The 18,763-nt window shown below is 39.0% G+C and overlaps 1 protein-coding gene across 7 annotated transcripts in view; it reads right to left on the reverse strand.

Annotated features, from left to right (window-relative positions):
- PLCB1 (phospholipase C beta 1) overlaps nt 1–18,763 on the reverse strand; it is a 648,142-nt gene that overhangs the window by 9,448 nt on the left and 619,931 nt on the right. For 4 of the 7 annotated variants that reach the window (XM_074346933.1, XM_045508563.2, XM_074346939.1 and 1 more), the window contains one exon: nt 536–3,884. The exons of 2 other annotated variants lie outside the window; for them this stretch is intronic. In XM_074346933.1, the coding sequence (XP_074203034.1) occupies nt 3,657–3,884 (228 nt within the window). In that variant the 3' untranslated portion in view covers nt 536–3,656. Of the gene's footprint in view, nt 1–535; nt 3,885–18,763 lie in introns of those variants that run through there. One more of the 7 variants, XM_074346934.1, reaches the window with a different exon arrangement.

Here is an 18,763-nt window from a genome sequence, read left to right on the forward strand (position 1 = left end):
ATCTCTGCTCTGCACTGTCTGAATTCTTGACTCACAAAAATTATGAGAATGAAGAAATAATTCTTACTGTTTTATGCCACTAGGCTTTGGAGTGATATGTCACACAGCAATCGCTAACTAATACACTGCATTTGGAGTGTCTATGGGACATAGTTCTAACTCATGTATATTTCTGTTTCAAAAATCAGTGTTGCAAACTCTTTTTTATCTGTTTTAGAAAAAAAGTTACATCAAATACTTTGTCATTTCTTGTCACTTCCATTATTGGTCAGAAAACTTTCGACGGTTTTGCCTTCCTTAGCTTTGGTCAATGAAGGGAGGGAGAATCCTGAGGGCAGTGCTACTCCTGGATGGAGGTGGTGGATGGAAAGAATGGTGACACCTGTACTCTCTGGCACAAGCATTGCAGCATCCTGATAACCTGCCCAGGTAGAGACGTGCTCCGTCTGGGTGGGCATCACCTCCCTAAAAACCAGCCTCGTGCTGCTCCCACCTTCCTGTAGGTTGGCCCAGACACCAAGAAATAACAGCTGGGTTGTGTTAAGAAATCTTTTATTGTTTCCTTTGGATTTGTGATGAAAGCACATAAAATTACAAGTGGAAGAAACATCATGCCACAAAATTGCATAGAATTATTACAAAAATGTGAATTATGCCTTTTAAATAATTTGAGATAGAAGAACCAAAATATGTACATTTTAAGAGCTTCAAATACTTTGTCCTATCTTTTTTTTTTCTCCTGAAAAGGCAAAAGTCACAAGGTTCAATCCATCACAAACAATATTTATACAGTGCACAAGTGCAACATTAAATTCAAAGTAATGCAAGCGATGGCCCTTTCTTTTGGAATTATAGAACGACTGCTTATCTATCACAGGAGTACTAATTCATGTATGGTGATATTGAAATGCTCAAATGAAGTGTTAAAAACCAAAAACACATGGCATGTCAGTAGAACTTCGAAAACTGGTTTACACGGCCAAAAAGCACGCTATTCTCAGTAGTGTAAGGATATCAGAGGGGCGCAGTCTAATTTAACACACAGCTCTACTCTCTATCATAGGCAAAACCACAGTACAGAGTTTCACACATTCAACAAAGAACAAGGCAAATACATAAAGGCACAAAACTGCACATCATATAGACCCTTTTTTTCTTTATCTTACTCTATTTCAAGTAATATGAATATTATTCAATGATAGTATCACTGTAGTAGTTTCAATGATGCAAGACGGACAGTGTTACACACTACCCCACAACTGCAAAAACTGTCATTGTACAGATAGAAAAATGTGATTACAGGAAATGGCCAAATACAAACGTATTGCAAAATGACTAGAGTCGCTAAGATAATGAAATTCAACTACCAAAACAGTTTGGTGTAAGTCAAGGTTATTCAGCTTTAGTCTATCTCTGGACTAAAATGTGATACACTGCTCTGTAGTAATCACCACTGTGTTTGGTTATTAATGCTATTATTACTAGTTCATTCTTCTGCAATTTTAGACAGACTGTAATTTTGTTTATAAAAATGCAGCATTCGATTGTGACCATTCTTGCTTCCTTCTGATTTAATGCCTTTCGTTCAAAGTGCAAAAGTAGAATGATTTACAAAAGATTCCTCATTCAGTGGAAGTTAAGTTTTATTAAGTGTCTAATTAACACCCCAAATCCTTTAGATCAAAATATAATCATCTCCAAAGGGGATGGGATTTTTTTTTCCCCTTGTGTCTCACTAGATGTTTTTTTAATCAAACATTCCTTTCTAATATTTGAACTAAGCCTTCATTTTGATTAAAACTTAATTGTGATCTCTAGTTATTGCTTAAAGTTAAATAGAACAATTTTCATAAAAATATTAAATTCTTAAAACACAATTTTCAGGACACAACTAGCTTTTGTGTTTGAAAATGTTTTGCTAAGCTACAATCAGACAGGTTTATTTTAAAGTAAAATAAAACTGTGAACAGCTTGCTTTAGGGCTTGAACTTCAGTGTCCTCTGTGTTACTCTCTAAATTATATTTTTCCTCTATATAATTATTCTCTCTTACTTAAGACCTTTCAATAGTGTTTTTGATCAGTTTTACCATAATATAATTTTTTCTCTTATGCCATTTAACATAGGTACTTAACAAAAAGACAGTTAAGTGAATTAAATGTACATAGTAAATATATAATGAAAGATATTTTTAATGTTAGAAGTAAGTCGTAATTTTTCAGACTTAAAAATTATGGAAGATACTAATAAATTTCCATATTGCCGTCCTATACATTTTTGTATATTCTCACCAATAAAACAAGCTTAAAGTCTGATACTGAAAAATCCAGTTTTCGATCCTACAAAATATACATCAAAGTCTTATTCTAAGTTCTCAATCTACCTCAACTTGCAGCAACGGCTCCATCAATTATTTCTTAGAATTTCAATATAATTTAATATTCACATAGTCTAGATATTTGACCATTTTCTTCTCTATCCTTGAATTTGGTTTTAAGTCTTGTGGAAGAGATTTGGGTCACTGCCAATTAAGAAACAAATATCCACACTTTTATGAATATGTGTGTGTGTGTGTGTGTGTGTGTGTGTGTGTGTGTGGTGTATGTGTATGTACTTATATGGCTGAGTGCATACATATATACATGGAGATAATATATATCATTTATGTGTGGGGCTGTGTATTCTCTAGATAAATATTCAATCTTTATCTCTATATTAAAAGATAAATGAACCATAAAAAAAAAAAAAAGACAGCAAAATAACTGCTGGAAGCTCTTCGTTCTGATTGAATCTCTGAGCAACATACATCAGCTCAACTATTTTTATTCAATGGAACAGATCTTTGTAGTTGTTTAATTATTTTAGACCAATGACCAATGAATACCCAGACTTTGAGTGCAAGTAGTCGACTTGGATAGCACACCACCTAGAAGTGTGTGGCCAACTTGCTCACGCAGCCAAATGTACAAGCCATGTTCCAAGTCTGGGGATGGCTTCACTGGCCAAGGACACAATCAGGATGGAAAACCAGCTTATCTGAATCACTATGGTCTCTGATAAAGCCATGTCAGCAACAAATACACTGATGCCTCTATGATAAATAAATTAGCAAACTGCAAGCCTCCAGTGCTTGCAAAGCAAAGGGTGAAACAATTTTAATACACACGTTAACTGGAAGATATGGTAGTTGAGGGGCAGTTAGGACAAAAAAAAATGCTCAAAGTTGGCGGTTCAATAGTGTTAAATAGTGCGATGCATTTCTCAAACTATTTCTATTACTTTGACATACTTTACACCAGAGCTTCAAATAAAAACACGAGCTTGATTTTCTTCCAAGAAGACACTGTCTTTCGTTAAATGTTCCACAGAGTCTGGAAGTTGCCTGCTTTGAATTGACTATTGGAGAGAAAGCCAGAACCCCACATACATGCACCCTTCACTAGCAGACCTGCAGTAGTTTCCACATGACACATGGCGCCGGGCAAGGGGAAGCTGCATGGATCCTTCTGGAACTCTCCCTCCGGTGTGGATTTTAATCTAAGTGATGCTTCTCAGGAGGGTGCTCCTGGGCAGTGATCTTTGTAAGAAGAGAGAGTCCGATGGAGCTGGGGCGGGGGGGGGGGTGCCATGCGTGCTCTGAAGGCTTGGCAGGAACACTCACAGAGGAGTGTCAAACTCTTTTCCTGGGTTTTCTCCTTCCAGCTCCTCACCGGAAGGAGGCTTGTGGTTCAGTTTTCCAGGGTCTGAGGCCAGAGGGGCAGGGGCAGAACTGTGATTGCTGTCTTCACTGATCTTCCCTTTCATGGCTTCCTGCACGAACTCCAGAATCTCCAGGGGCAGCCTTTTGAACTTGTCTTGGTACTCTTGCTCCAGCTCCACCTGCAGCTGGGAGACAGCAAAAGACGGGATGATTTTATGTCACGCAGGTTTCTATAACCACCCATGTAGAAACTCCTCGAAAGCGATGTACACAGATGGGGGAGGAATAAATCAATTTTAACATCATCCACTGGTTGCCTACAGAGACGATGTGAAATATTTTCACATTGTCCACTGGTTACTGAGAGAGAAGAGGTAAAACAGAGTTTAGTTAGACATCTGTCCATAGCCGAAAGTCAAGTCCAGCCCGCGGGTGGCATAATAAAACTAAAGACTTGTGATGATATAAATAAATACAGACACACATATACATGCAGAGGTGGGTCTCTTGAAAAAGCTTACAGAAGTTCTTAAATGTAGACATTGGTAATCTCCAGTATCTGGGAGTCCCAAGATATCAATGTCAAGGCTGACCATGAATCAGGCTGGGCGCACCTAGAAGCCTCTTCAGTGGACAGAGGATGAAGGTGTGGGCTTGCGGGAGTGCAGCCTCACCCGGAGGGCGGGAAGCCAGTCCCTCTAAACAGAAGCTGGATGCATTTTTACAAACAGAGCATATTCAGTGTCACCAACATTAGCTTCTATTCTGACGTCTTTTATCATCTCTTTGTTTTGCTTCCTTTTATCATTCTAATTTTTATTTGCCTCATCAACGGTTTTAACTGTTTTCTAATTTATCTGCTGAACGCTCTGGAGAATTTTCAGGTTTTTAAAAGTCACAGAACTCTTCCTTCACATGCAGACTTACAGTGGCTTCAGCCATTAAACAAGTAAAAAGCCAGGAGTCTGGTAGGAGTCAGGGTGAGGGGTGGGTGCTGCCTGCTGGTTCTCTGTTGAGCAGAGCACCATCACTATCTGGAATTTTAAATAAAAATTATTTGCTTATTGAATGGTAAGCAGGGAGTTTAATCTTAGAAATGGCATGCGAGATTAAGTGTTTTTTTCTCCGCCCGAGATAGCCTTGAGCCTTTTCTTAGGATAAGTCCTTAAAATCATTAAATTTCTTTACATGCTTCTCAAACTTTAAGAGGCACACAAATCATCTGGGCTCTTGGTCTTAATTCTGATTCAGGAGTTCAGGGTGGGGATCTTGCATTTCTCAGCAGCTCCTGGGTGATGCCAGTGTGGCTGGTCTACTTTGGACAGCCTGATGATCTTTTCGTCCTGACTCTTCTCTGAGCTCTCAGTTCTGCTTTTGGTCTCGATCCTGGCAGTGTGTCCTCCATCTGCAGCGTCAGTGCAGTCTGGCCCCTGGACCTTCCGGGGTGAAGACAGTCCTCGGGGTTATTAGCCTGGAAGTGTCCAGACCCCGTTTCCCCACCCGCGGGCTGGACGGCGCCAGCAGCTTGAGAGCATCCCCTTTAGTTCAACTCCTTTTCACTCCTGCTTCTACGCCAGAAAAGTTTTGCCAAGGCTTAGCTATTTAATTCAGATCCATAACCCCTTATCTGCAATACTAAAATCCCCAAAGTTCTGAAATTGAGAAGTTTTTTAATAATGTTGTGGCAGACTCATCGACATTAACTGATATCAGGCTATTTCTCATCCTTATTTTATCCCACTTCATGTGAACGCAGCACTGTAGACATTAATTTGTTCGAATATGCGGGTGACTCAGGCCCCCTGGGGTACAATGCTTGTGGTATATGCACCATATTCCCTTTCTAAAATCAGAAAAATTATGAAATCTGAAAAACAACAAAGAATTTCCAATAATGGATTGTGGATCTGCTTGAATGACCTTTTATATTTTTTCCCCCACATCAAAAAGTGCCTGATAAAAATGGCTTGGTCTGAGTATTGAAAGTCACCTCTTTCTGTCAAATATCAAATGTTGCGTATTTATGAATATGTTGTGCTGGCATCTGAATTCCAATAAGCCAAGAAGGAAACACGCTTTGAGAGGGGTACCCACGGGCCCTGAGATTCACACTGTTGTGATGGAGCAAAGGCATCTTCGCACAGAGCTCCACCCTCAGCATCAAGGACAAACGCCTAGACTATCAGACTCAGGGAGACAGCAGCCAGTTCCTCCCCAGGTGGGGACTTTCACAGTGTCACACTTTTGCATAAGGAAATCTCAGACTGGTGTCTGACAGTTTCCGTTCACTGCCATCCAGCCCTCATCATCAGTTTGCTTCAATTTTAGTTCAGCAACAACATGCAGTTAAAGTTCGTTTCCAAGGAATGTAGGAAAAGGGAGAAGAGAAAGGGGCCCTGTGTTTAGGGAACAGCAGATTTCCTTTAGGTAAGACTGGGGGCTCTTCAGTGATAGATACACTGTTACCGGTACCTGGTGACCAAGATCTTGTAGGTCATTGGCGGACAAGACCCCACGGTGTTTGATAATGCTATTCCTTTTTTTTAATTTATGAAAAAAAAAAAACAACAAAAGAAAATGTGAGCAAATGCCAAATAAATACTTAAACTAACATTTTCTGATAATTTTTAAAAATCTTATTTTAATAATTATGTTTCCGCACCCAATTCTGATGTGTGGGCATTTCTCACCACACCAAACCATTCTCTGTGACACCAGCTGGTGTCCCACGACGGAACTCAAGACTGACATTATGTACCTGAAGGTAGTGTCAGATCCCACAGATTAAGGGCTCAGTCCTATAAGACGCCCCAGGAAGCCCAGCCAACTTTAGATGCTGATCCAGGTTGTCACCTGTGCTTCTGACTGACTGGCTGTAGTTTGGAGGTTCCCATGATTCCCCTCCTTGGGTTCGATTAGTTTGCTAGAGTCACTCACAGAACTCAGAGAAACATTTTACTTACTGGGTTATCCGTTTATTGTAAGAGGACACAACTTAGGAACAGCCAGATGTACAGGGCAAGGTATGAAAAAAGGGCCCGGAGCATCCACACCCTCCCCAGGTGTGCCGTCTCCCCAATCTCCACGTGTTCACCAACCTATGAAGCTCTCTGAGCCAGATCCATTTGGGTTTTTGTGGAGACTTCATTACATATTCATGAGAGATGTAACTCATTGGCCATTGGCGATTGAACTCTACCTCCAGCCCCTCCCCTCTCCCTTGAGGAGGTCTGAAGGTGGACCTGAAAGTTTCAACCCTCTAGTCACTAAGTTGCTTCCCCGACAACCAGCTCCGTCTTTAGGTGCTTCCCCAAAGTCACCTCATTAACATAACAAGAGACACTTTTATTGCTCTCAAAACTTAGGAAATTCTAAGAGTTTTAGGAGCTCTGTGATAGGAACTGAGACAAAGACCAAATGTACAGTCCTTATTATAAATCACAATATCACAATAATAGCAATCTAGTTTTAATAAATTGTTTCTTAAAAAAATTAAAAATTGACCCAGTTGTGGCTAAAATTGTAACTTTAGTAGATTCTTCCCTTCATCATCGGTTAGTAATGAATTTTATTGTACTCTAAACTATTTTAAAAAATTGAAATAATTTAATTTATAAACTAAATTAACTTTATATTAAATGCCTTGTATTTCACTCTTTTAAAAATATCTTTTATTGATTAGTGAATTAATTACAAAATTACATTTATTATTGAATTTCAAGTTAGAGCTTTTCTTTTTATTCATTTTTCTTTCTTATAAATGGAATACTTCTTCATTGTGAGAAAATATGAAAAGTAGACAGGGCAAAGTCTGGCTCTGTTTCCAAGGAGCCCCATCTATTAAGAGTCTAGAGCTATTTCTAGTTCAAGGGTTGCAGACTCAGGTGGTCAGGGGTTAAACACAGTCATGAAAATAAGAGAAGTGGGCTGTGCACAATGAAGTGAGAGTGATGGGAAGGATATGCCAGGCTAAAGGATCTAAAGGAGAGGCAGGAACTCAGCCCTAGCTAAGGCTTTCCAGATGCTCATTTTCAAGAGAAGTCAGAAATGCAAATTTTCATGTAAGGTCTCCTGAATTTTCATTGTTGGCAATGGACTTGGTCCACACTCATGAGTCTTACTGAGACAGGAGGGAAGGGGACAGGGTACAACCTTTATAAGAATGACACAGCAATCAAAGATTTGACTCCCAGCAGAACTTGAGCTTCATTGTACACTCACTGTAATATATTGGCACATAAATGGCACTCCCACAGGTGCCATGACAGTTCCAAGCCTAATCACAAAAAGTCAAAGAGTGGATGCTGGCTCAGTTCCTGGGAATCCCAGCCCCTTCTCCAGAGTAGTTGGAATAATCCTCCCACTTGTTAGCATATGAAATTACCCAGCCCATAAAAACTAACCACTCCCACACCCTGTGGCAGTCTCACGTTCCTAGATGAACCCATGCTCTGAGGTCGCCACTTCTCACCTCTAGAGATGGCCCTCATTCTACCCCCCCTCCACCCCCCACCTTTGCGGCCTCTCTGGCCTTCTGAGATGGCCTGCACTCTGTCTGTGGAGTGTGCATCTCTCTGGATAAACCTACTTTCTCTCTATTGTGGCTTACACTTGATTTCTTTCCTGCGTGAAGCCAAGGACCCTCACTTGATGGGACGCATCCCAGGGACTCTCCCGAGACCTGGAACCCAGTCGTCCTCTCATGCGCCATTTTCCTGCATCACCACTGAGCTTGTGGAGAATTTCTAACTTATCTTCTAGCAGACTTAAATCTGGCTGAGATCAGAGGACTCCAGACCTTGGGTCCAGCTGTGGAATTTCAGCTTGGATCCCTCCTAATTTTCTCTTCCTGCCATTCTGAGCTTCAGATGGTCCTTCACTGAACACCAGCGCTGTCTCTTGATCATCCCTCTGCTGGTGTTCAGTGCCCTCCCATCTAATTGCCTCCTCTGGTTCAGGTACTCAAACACGTTGAGTTTCTACTCTGGGCAACGCTGTTCTGCGGGAATGGTAGACAGACAGCACAAATAACAGCAATTCTTCACCCCTCCTTATAGTCCTAGCCCTTGTAGCTCCTCCCATCAAAGATGTGGGGTGTATTTTTCATCTCCCTGAATCTGGGGAGGCCTTGTGAATTGCTTTGTCTAGTAGAATATGCCACAGTCACAGGATGCCATTCTAGACCTCCAAAAGCTTTGTGTGCTGCTTCTCTCACTGTTGGAAGCTTACTCAGACACTGCGTGAAGAAGCTCGGACTAGCCTGCTGGAGGGGGAGACTGTCAGACAAGAAGGTGCAGCCATTATAAACCAGCCAGCCTCACAGTGCCCACCAGCTAAACACAGGCTTGAGCAAGGCCACGGAGATCAGCTGAGTGTGGCCCAGGTTAGGGCTTCCTGGCCAGTTCACAGACTTATAAGCTCAGCAAATGCTTACTGTTTTACGCTACTGAAAGCTTTGTGGCTGTTCGTTATGCAGCAGTACTGTAACAATAGCTAACTGCTACAGTGGGGGCAGGGAATATGAAAGAGTGTCATGTACGGCCTGGCCCCATGAATCACACAAAATTCAATTCAGTTGGGCCCATCTTTGTATTGCTATGGCCTCTAAACATATTCTTGGGGAAATATCACCATAGGACAGGTAGATATTCATGAGAAATTGGATTTTGTAGGCTATGCCTTGGAGCTTTTCTACATTAGCAAACATGAGCTGGATTGATCTTAATTTTATAAGATCTATTTTTAGAAAATGGGGGAAAAAAGAGGAAGGAACATGGTCAAATTTAATCTCCAATATTAAAACAAATTGTTACATTATACTCAGATATTCACAAATAAGAGCGTTGCCAGTGTTTGTTTCATTGTAGATTGAGTTCTCCAATTTGACTAGCTAGACTCAATTTCTAAATTTCTTAGTTAACTTGATTATCAAAAGATGTTGCCCACGCATCGCTTCTGTGAACTCTGGAAAGTTAAGCAGGAAAAGGCAGTCAAGTTCAACTGAACTTTCCATTTGAAAAATGAATTTGAACTTTGCAGTCAAGTTCAAATGTGTTCAGCCCCGACAGGTTCTACTGTCTTAGCTTTTGGCACTTGGGATGCGCTCCTGCCTCTGACATTTTTTCAACTGCCTTAGGAAGTAAAGTCGAGATTTGATCCAGTTAAGCAAAGTTTTTAGATGCACATATATAAGTGAAGACCAAGGAGAGAGCAATTACTCATAAAAGTTTACAAACAGAAAAAACCCCAAGCACTCAGTATAACAAAAAATGTGGGGTAAATATAAAATAGGTCAGATTATTGAGTTATTAAAAGTGGTATAATCAGAACCAATTTTTTAAGGAAACAAATCAAAACCAGAGAATAATAAGTTGCAATGGGATAACAAAGACAGAAGAACTGCTAACACTTAAAAAAAAAAAAAACGCTACAGAGAATGCACAGACAGATATTTAAGATTTTCACAATTTGACTTCAGGTCCAATGCAAGTCATTTTGCCCAGTGAAGTGTACTAAAGACCTTAATAAAACACAAAGCAGGAAGAATCTTGGGAGGAGACTTCGGGGAATAACTATGTAATCATAGGGTACAGAGAACTTTTAAGCAAGCCAGAAGAGCCATAAGCTACCAAAAAATTTTATTTATGTTAGGGAAAATAACCTTTTTTTGGTGAAAAAACTGGCAGAACCCACGCAGTTCACAGGAGAAGAAATACAAATATACAATATCTACATGAGAAGATGTTCAGTCCCATTAGCAATCAGGGACACGCAAAAACACAACACAACACTTTTTAAGGGACATTATATTGATAAATCTCTTTTTTTAAAGGAGTGATCACATCTAGTGGGGAACTGACATTGTCAAATATTAGACAATAATCTGATGATATTAAAAGAAGGGATCTACTACACCACATGTGGGAATCTGGCCCAGAGAAATACAAGCCCCAACATGCAGGATGGAAGCCAGATCATTTGGCTAAAAGTGATAACTAACAGACCTCAATTTTGTCAAATGTTCTTCCTTTTGCAATTGGCAGTTATTCTGTGGGGTGAAACTCTGGATCCACATAAAGATTCCTCGAGTACCCCTTTATGAATTTGATGATTCTTGCCTATCTCATTGGGGTAAGTTGTACTTTTCTAATTCCTTCTTATTTAGCTGGTGTTTTTCTGGAAGGGAGATGTGGAGATGAACTAGAGTTCCTCCTAAAACGGCAGGGTAAGCATTTAATTTTTTTCCTTTAATTATAAATATTGTGAGTAAGGAGTTGACTTTTCTTTTTCTTTTCTTTCTCTGAAAATAACTCCAGATAATATATTTTTATTTTCATCTTTTAGTTCCTTTTGTTCAAATCAGTTGTAGCCATCATTCTTTTTTAAGCTCAAATTGTCCCTTGTGTGGCCAGAGGTGGGGACTTTCTGGCAGCTTCCTAGATCCTAATAACAGCACCCCCCCCCTTAGTTTTTAGCACTTGCTTGCTTTTCTAGGTATGGCAAGGTCCTGTAGATACCTCTTACACTCTCCCTGTCTCAGACCTGGAATCAGGCTCTTTTCCAAGGAGCCTGTAGTAGAGAAGGCGTTAACAAGCCAAGCTTTGGGTGCTAAAATGCTCACTGCGACCAGACGGTCATTGTTGTTTAGACCATCTCAGTAGACAGGACATGTATTGTGAAAAAATGTTAGTATGTATTGATATTTCAAATTTAAATGTAACATGATAGAATTTATGCCTAACTTCTTTGATTTATCCTTGTATATGTTTTTAATTTCATAATTAATCTGGAATATTTTACTTTCTGCTAACATTACCCTACTTACTTATTTGCTTTGCATGCAATATACAGAAAGAGTTTCAATATTAGGATCTGTCAATAGAATAACCATGTGAAGCTTGAGACCTTTTTGAGGTTCTTTTTTTTCACAGAATACATCCCATAAGGGATGCACAATTACATTACTCTGCTAAATTCACTGGAAATAATTATACTCTTTGCATAATTATCTTGCCTTTAATATACACACAGGGTCATTTGTTTCAGTTTGCTTTCTCATTAGATATTTTAGATTATTTCACTTTTTTTCATCTCTGAGAGCATGTGCTATATATTTAAACATTTAATCCCTCCGAATCTTCCCCCCTTTTTTTAAAATTGAAGTATAGTCAGTTTACAATGTTGTGTCAATTTCTGCTGAATAGCATATTTCAGTCAGACATATACATACAATATTTGTCTTCATATTCTTTTTCATCCTAGGTTACTATAAGATATTGAATATAGTTCCCTGTGCTAGACATAGAGTAGTTAGCATCTGCAAATCTTGAACTCCCAATTTATCACTTCCAACTTCCCTTCCCCTCTGGTAACCATAAGTTTGTTTTCTATGTCTGTGAGTCTGTTTCTGTTTTGTAAATAAGTTTGTCTTTTTTTAAGATTCTACATGTAAGTGATATCATATGGTATTTTTCTTTCTCTTTCTGGCTTACTTCACTTAGAATGATGATCTCCAGGTCCCTCCATGTTGCTGTAAACAGCATTATTTCATTCTTTTTTATGGCTGAGTAGTATTCCATTGTATGAATAGACCACAACTTCTTTATCCAATCATCTGCTGATGGACATTTAGGTTGCTTCCACATCTTAGCTATTGTAAATAGTGCTGCTATGAACATTGGGGTACATGTATCTTTTCAAACTAGAGTTGTCTCCACATATATGCCCAGGAGTGGGATTGCTGGGTCATATCGTAAATCTATTTTTAGATTTTTAAAGGAATCTCCATACTGTTTTCCGTAATGGCTGCACCACACTACAGTCCCACCAACAGCCTCACGGTCTTTTAACCTTTTAAAAATATCTCTAACCTTTAGGAAGTAGGTTATGGTAATATGGTACTGTAATTATTTTGCTCAAAATATTTTGAAATTTACTGTTAAAGGTTAGGAAAATGAAAAACAAGCAAACAACCAAAAATAAATCAATAAAATTCCCTGTAAAATAAAACAAGTCTTCTACCTAAAAAAATGAATGCAGTCAGTAAATGTAAACCAATATAAATGGCTATGAAAACAGGGAAAGAAAATTATGTTACTGTGATAAATGAAGAAAATCTACATACAGGAGTGTACGTACTGTGGTTATGAAACTATATTCTAAGAATATGGAATGACTTTGAAAGGAAATAGTGAAATATAAACTGTGTTGGGATTATAAGTATTTTTATTCTTTCAATTTCTCATTTTTATGGTAATGTGATTATTTTATTTTTAGCATGAAAATAGCATTCTAAAATAAAAACAAAATCTAATATATATTAAAAAGTACACAACAGAAAAATACAATGTGTTGAATGTGGAATAGAGTGAACAGGAAAATGTTATTAAAAAATTACTACAGAGATTATGGTGTTTTAACCTCAAAAATCAAGAATTAATTAGCTGAGAGGTTGTTAAAGACAGTGGGAAAGCTATTGAAAAGTACATCTATCCAATGGGTGGTTGCAAAATCAGCCTGAACAACCTTGAAAAGCCTCATTTTATTTTTAGAATAATCTCATGAATTTTTACTCCAACCAAGAATAGAAATAACAGAATCACATAAAAATTACAGAGTGAGGTCAGTCAGGTTGCCAGAGGATTGTTAGAAAAATGGCATGTGGGAAAATGGGACTACATTAGCTATCCCAACCATTCTAGGTTTTGTTTATTGGTTTTCCTCTAAATTTTTGAAGAGTAAATTGCAATGGGACTTTGAGTCAAAATGGCTGAGTGAGTAATTCCTTTTTCTACTTCAAGCATAGAGAAATGCTAAATGAAACAACATATACTTATTTAAATTTATAACTGAATTTTTTTATTGATATATAGTTGATTTACAATGTTGTGTTAGTTTCTGGTGTACAGCATAATGATTCGGTTATACATATATATATTCTTTTTCAGATTCTTTTTCATTATGGGTTATTACAAGCTATTGAATATAGTTCCCTGTGCTATACAGTAGGACCTTGTTGTTTATCTTTTCTTCATATAGTAGTTTGTATCTGCTAGTCCCAAACTCCTAATTTATCCTTCCCCTCCCCTTTACTCTTTGGTAACCATAAGTTTGTTTTCTGTGTCTGTGAGTCTGTTTTTGTTTTGTAAATCAGCTCATTTGCGTCACTTTTTCAGATTCCACATATAAATGATAACATATGATTTTGTCTTTCTTGTCGGATTTACTTCACTTGGCATAATAATCTCTAGGTCCATCCATGTTGCTGTAAATGGCATTATTTCATTCTTTTTAATGGCTGAATAGTACTCTGTTGCATATTGTAAATAGTGCTACTATAGACATTGGAGTGCATGTATCGTTTCAAATTAAAGTTTTCTCTGGATATATACCCAGGAGTGGGATTGCTGGATCATATAGTAACTCTGTTTTCAGTTTTCAAAGGAATCTCCATACGGTTTTCCATAATGGCTGCACATATTACAGTCCCACCAACAGTGCAGGAGAGCTCCCTTATCTCCCCAGCATTTATCCTTTGTAGACTTTTTAAAGATGGCCGTTCTGACCGGTGTGAGATGATACCTCATTGGAGTTTTGACTTGCATTTCCCTGGTAATTAACAATATCGAACATCTTTTCACAGCCATCTGTATGTCTTCATTGTAACTGAGTTCTAATATGAGGAAAGGAAATAACTAAGTCACAGGAACAGCGAAGGAATTCAAAGCCAAAAGGCCCAGTGGTGTCAAAACAGACTATGCATCTTGGGGAGCTGGGGTTTTCCGTTCTAAGACAAGGGAGGAGAAGGCCTAGGAGTTTCTGGTGTTGGAGTGCTGAACTGAAGTCCCCGTGGAAAGCCTGGAGTCTCCACACTTGAAATGGGGACTCAGAAAATGCAATCCATAGTCTTGGGGACAAGCTGTGCAAGGTGATGATTCATGGGACCCATTGGAACAAAAACGTCAGCAACAAGGAATCAGAAACCCAACCAGCATCATGAGTGAGTGCAGTTTCCAAACTCAAATTACCCTGTGAATGGGTGCCTGGGGCCAATAAATCAAAGCAAAAACTGTTCAAAAATGGATAAAACCCAGACAGTCTCAAAGCAGAAGCACGGCAAATTCAGGCTATTTGGATTCTCTACAGCCCATGGCAAGAGTGACGCCTGTAGAGAAACAATTCCCACTGACCATGAGCTCAAAGTTCAAAATTACAAACCACTCAGGTAACACGCAGCATTGTTCAACCTGGCAATTCAAGGTTGCCATTGGCAACTGGAATCTAACGACAGTGAATAAATGGCGATCAGTGTATTTCTAGGTCAGAATGGAAAATACTGCAGACCTACACAGAAATGAACTGAACAGTTCATGCCCATGTGGAAGAATACAGTTAGTTCATAATGGGTGTACATTCCTGGTGCTTTCAATCAAGAGCTGGATGGAGTGGGCTGCATGCCTACATTTTTGGCAGATTTTTCCTAAATCATTATATCTGCTTGAAAATGATATTAAGGTTAATTTTCATCTTTTGAACAAATGCCAACTGGCACCAGAGCCCATTGCCAAAGGCGCGGAAAGCAATCAACAGTTAAGTTGTTGCCATAGATCTATACAAGTGGCTAACTTGCTGAGGGACAGATACGATGCCCTGGACACACAGGGTGCTTGCATCTTACTAAATATGACCATGGACAATGTATTTAATCTGGAATTTAAACAGTCTCAGATATAAAACAGGGATAATAATCCCAGTTTCTACAGATGAGTTTGTTACTAAAAGGTTTAAATGAGATCACACATGTTAAGTAATTAGCATATTGTGTTGCTTATTAATTAATTTCGTATAACTTTCTAAAGAGGCGGCAGGGAAAGAACTTACAGCTGGAACCCTGTCTACTAAGCGGTCTTTGCTCTTTCCATTTATATCATTTGAGTCATTATTTGGTCAATGAGACACAGTTAGGGTATTTGTTAATTCTTCTTCTTCTTCTTCCTTTTTTTGGATTATGTTCTGGATCATTGTTGATTTTTGAAATATTTATCAATAAACAATATTTCTGAACACCTGACTGGTACAGGGCCCTCTGTCTGTTGCTGTGGAGAATTAAAAACTTAGTCCTTCCAGGTGACAAGCAATGCGTACAGGGAATCTAACAGGTTGGGCTGAACAGGTGCTAAGACAAGATGTGCTGGGCATATTGAAAGTGAAGGGTGGAAGTGATACAGGACATACTTATGGAGGAGGAGATGGGCCTTAAAGAGTTGGGCTTACTATACATAAAAATTGATTAAAAAAAACAAGTTTCTTCTGTATAGCACAGAGAACTATATTCAATACTTGTAATAATCTTTAATGAAAAAAGTATGAAAAGGAATATACGTGTGTATATGCATGACTGGGACATTGTGCTGTGCACCAGAAACTGACACACTGTAACTGACTGACTCCAATTAAAAAAAAAGTTGCATTGTGAGATCTGCCAATACCTTTGGTATTATTGTTCTGGGGCAGAAGCTTTCAGTCTTCTCCCCATGAGACATACAATAGGTAACACTGATGGAGGGAGCAGGGAATAACATTCTCCAGCTGTAACTTCCCTCTTCCTTGCTCTAACAGTATACAGTTCAAGTATATCTATATACAGATATATATGACTATATATTGATATCTCTCTCTATATATAATCTGTATCTACATCTTTGAATCTCCTCTAATACATAAAAATCAAATCATTATCAAATTTCTTTTGTCTGTAATTAGCCACAGATCACAATGGAGGGGACTCATATTCTGTGGCTGAGAACACTTCTTTAAGAAGGAGACTGCATGTTAAAAGTAACGCGACAGGCAAGCTTTAGATCAGTGCCTCTCAAAAGTGAATGTACGTGCAAAACACCGGGTGATTTTGTTAAAATGCAGATTCTGATTTGGGAGATCTGGGATGGGGCCTGATTCTGCATTTCTAACAAGCTCCCAGGTGGTGCTCATGCAGTAGCCTAAGGACCGTTTTCGAACAGCACCTCTTTAGACAGAGGATGCCCAGCAAAGTGTTCTTTTCATGTTTCCCTCCTCAACATTATTTCAGGGTCTGGATTTCTATAAAAGGATTCTCTGTGAATTTCATGTCTCCAGACTTCTGGAGTTGGTTGATGTTCAGATTTGGATTCAAAATATTTGTTGGAGGCTACTGGGTATATTGAATGAAGGCAGAATGAGGTAGAAAGGAAAAATGGAAAGATCGGGGACAGGCAGGCAGTAGATCCAAATAGTGAATCAATAAACGAGGAAAGTCAGAAGCTAGAGGTCCTGTGATTACTAAGCATAGTTCCTAACGTGCATTTGCATTTTAAATTTTATTTCAAGTCAAAAGCCAAATGCATTCTGATACAGCTCTTATGTGTAAATTCCTCTGTACATCCACATACTCCATGAAACTGCTCATAAAGGAAACTTGCTCTTAATAGAGTAAAGAACAGAATCAGATTCCTATGACTTTTTTTCCCTAGCTCCATCCCCATTCCTTCTTCACTGTCCTTTCCCCAATATACCTCTCTTGAAATGCTGCAATTTCCTAACTTAACCCGTAATTTATACCTCCTATGATTCTTGAAATCTATTTCAAAATTTCTTTTGTAATCATCTTAACATGTATCTAGAGATTACTGTAGAAACCCTTGAAAGGGACATTAGCAATTATATAGTCAAGCCCTTCAAAACTTAGTCGTGGAAAGGGATTTTAGAAATTATATAGTCAAACTTTTTTTTTCTTCTTAGTATAAACTGGTGGCTGAGAGAAGTTAAGTGGCTTTCTCAAAGATAAAGCTTGCTGATAGCAAAACTAGGCCCAGAACCTAGTTGATTTTCCTTTATAGTAAATTGACTGGATTAATGGCCTGATCCTTCCCCTCTCTCTGTATCCACAGTCTTTGCTTTATGACTCTAAGTTCCTCTTAGGCAAAAGGTAGAGTCTATCTCTCTACCTCTTGAATATGAGCTGGTCATGTGACTTACTTTAGCCAATAGGATGTTAGCAGACATGGTCCAAGCAGAGGCTTGAAAAAGCACTTGTGCATTCCAGTTTTCACTTCTGTTATTCTGCCACAAGCATGGAAGTATACTTGGCTAGTTTGGTAGAGGAAGAGGCACATGGAACAGAGCTGAGTCACCCCAATAATCCCAAAAGCATCCAAGGTCACAGCCCAAAGCATCCAAGGTCAAACAGCAGCTGGCTGGTACTCAGAGATGCAACCAAGTCTAGCTGAGATCAGTAGAGTCCCTTACCTGACCTGTAACTAATCATAGATGTACGAGCAAGCCCAACTCAGATCGGCTATGCTCAGCCCAGATCAGCTGAACCCTGTAAAGTCATGAACTAAATAAATACTTATTATTGTATGTCAGTGACATTTTGTGTTTACTGTGCACTGTTATTTTAGCATTTCTCCCATGACCCCCACAATTTCTCTCAAAAGTGTTCGTGAAATTCTGTGGTGGGGGATACCAAAATCTGAGGGTGCTCGAGTCCCTTACATAAAATGATGTAGTATTTACATACAACCTATGCGCATCCCCCAGTATGCTTTAAATCGCCTCTAGATTACTTATAGTACCAAATACAGTGTTAATGGTGTGTGAATAGTTCCTGCCTGGCATGTGGCAAATTTTTGGAACTTTCTGGAATTTTTTTCCCAAAGATTTTCAATCTGGGGTTGGCTGAATCCACAGATGTGGAACCCATGGATATGGAGTGCTGACTGTATGCTACAATGTAAGGCAATAATTATGCTACTTGGCAAGCAACTTTATCCCAGTTAACATGTGCATTCCAGACTCTGAAATTCTCATGTCAGCACTGGCGTGCTCTCACCTTATAGGTACTTGCTGTCACTGCCTAGTGAAACCGAGTCCCCCTAAAACTGAGTTCCCTGATGAGTGAGTTTATGATTAACCTCTCTGTCCAAAACCTTATTCCCTTTTTCTCCCACTGCAGTTCCCCTCCAGAGTGAGAAGTATCAAAGAAAAAGGGAGATAACACTGAGCAGGATACTGCAGGAACCTCTTG

The sequence above is a fragment of the Camelus bactrianus genome, chromosome 19 (genome assembly GCF_048773025.1).
Source record: "Camelus bactrianus isolate YW-2024 breed Bactrian camel chromosome 19, ASM4877302v1, whole genome shotgun sequence".
Taxonomy (NCBI): domain Eukaryota; kingdom Metazoa; phylum Chordata; class Mammalia; order Artiodactyla; family Camelidae; genus Camelus; species Camelus bactrianus.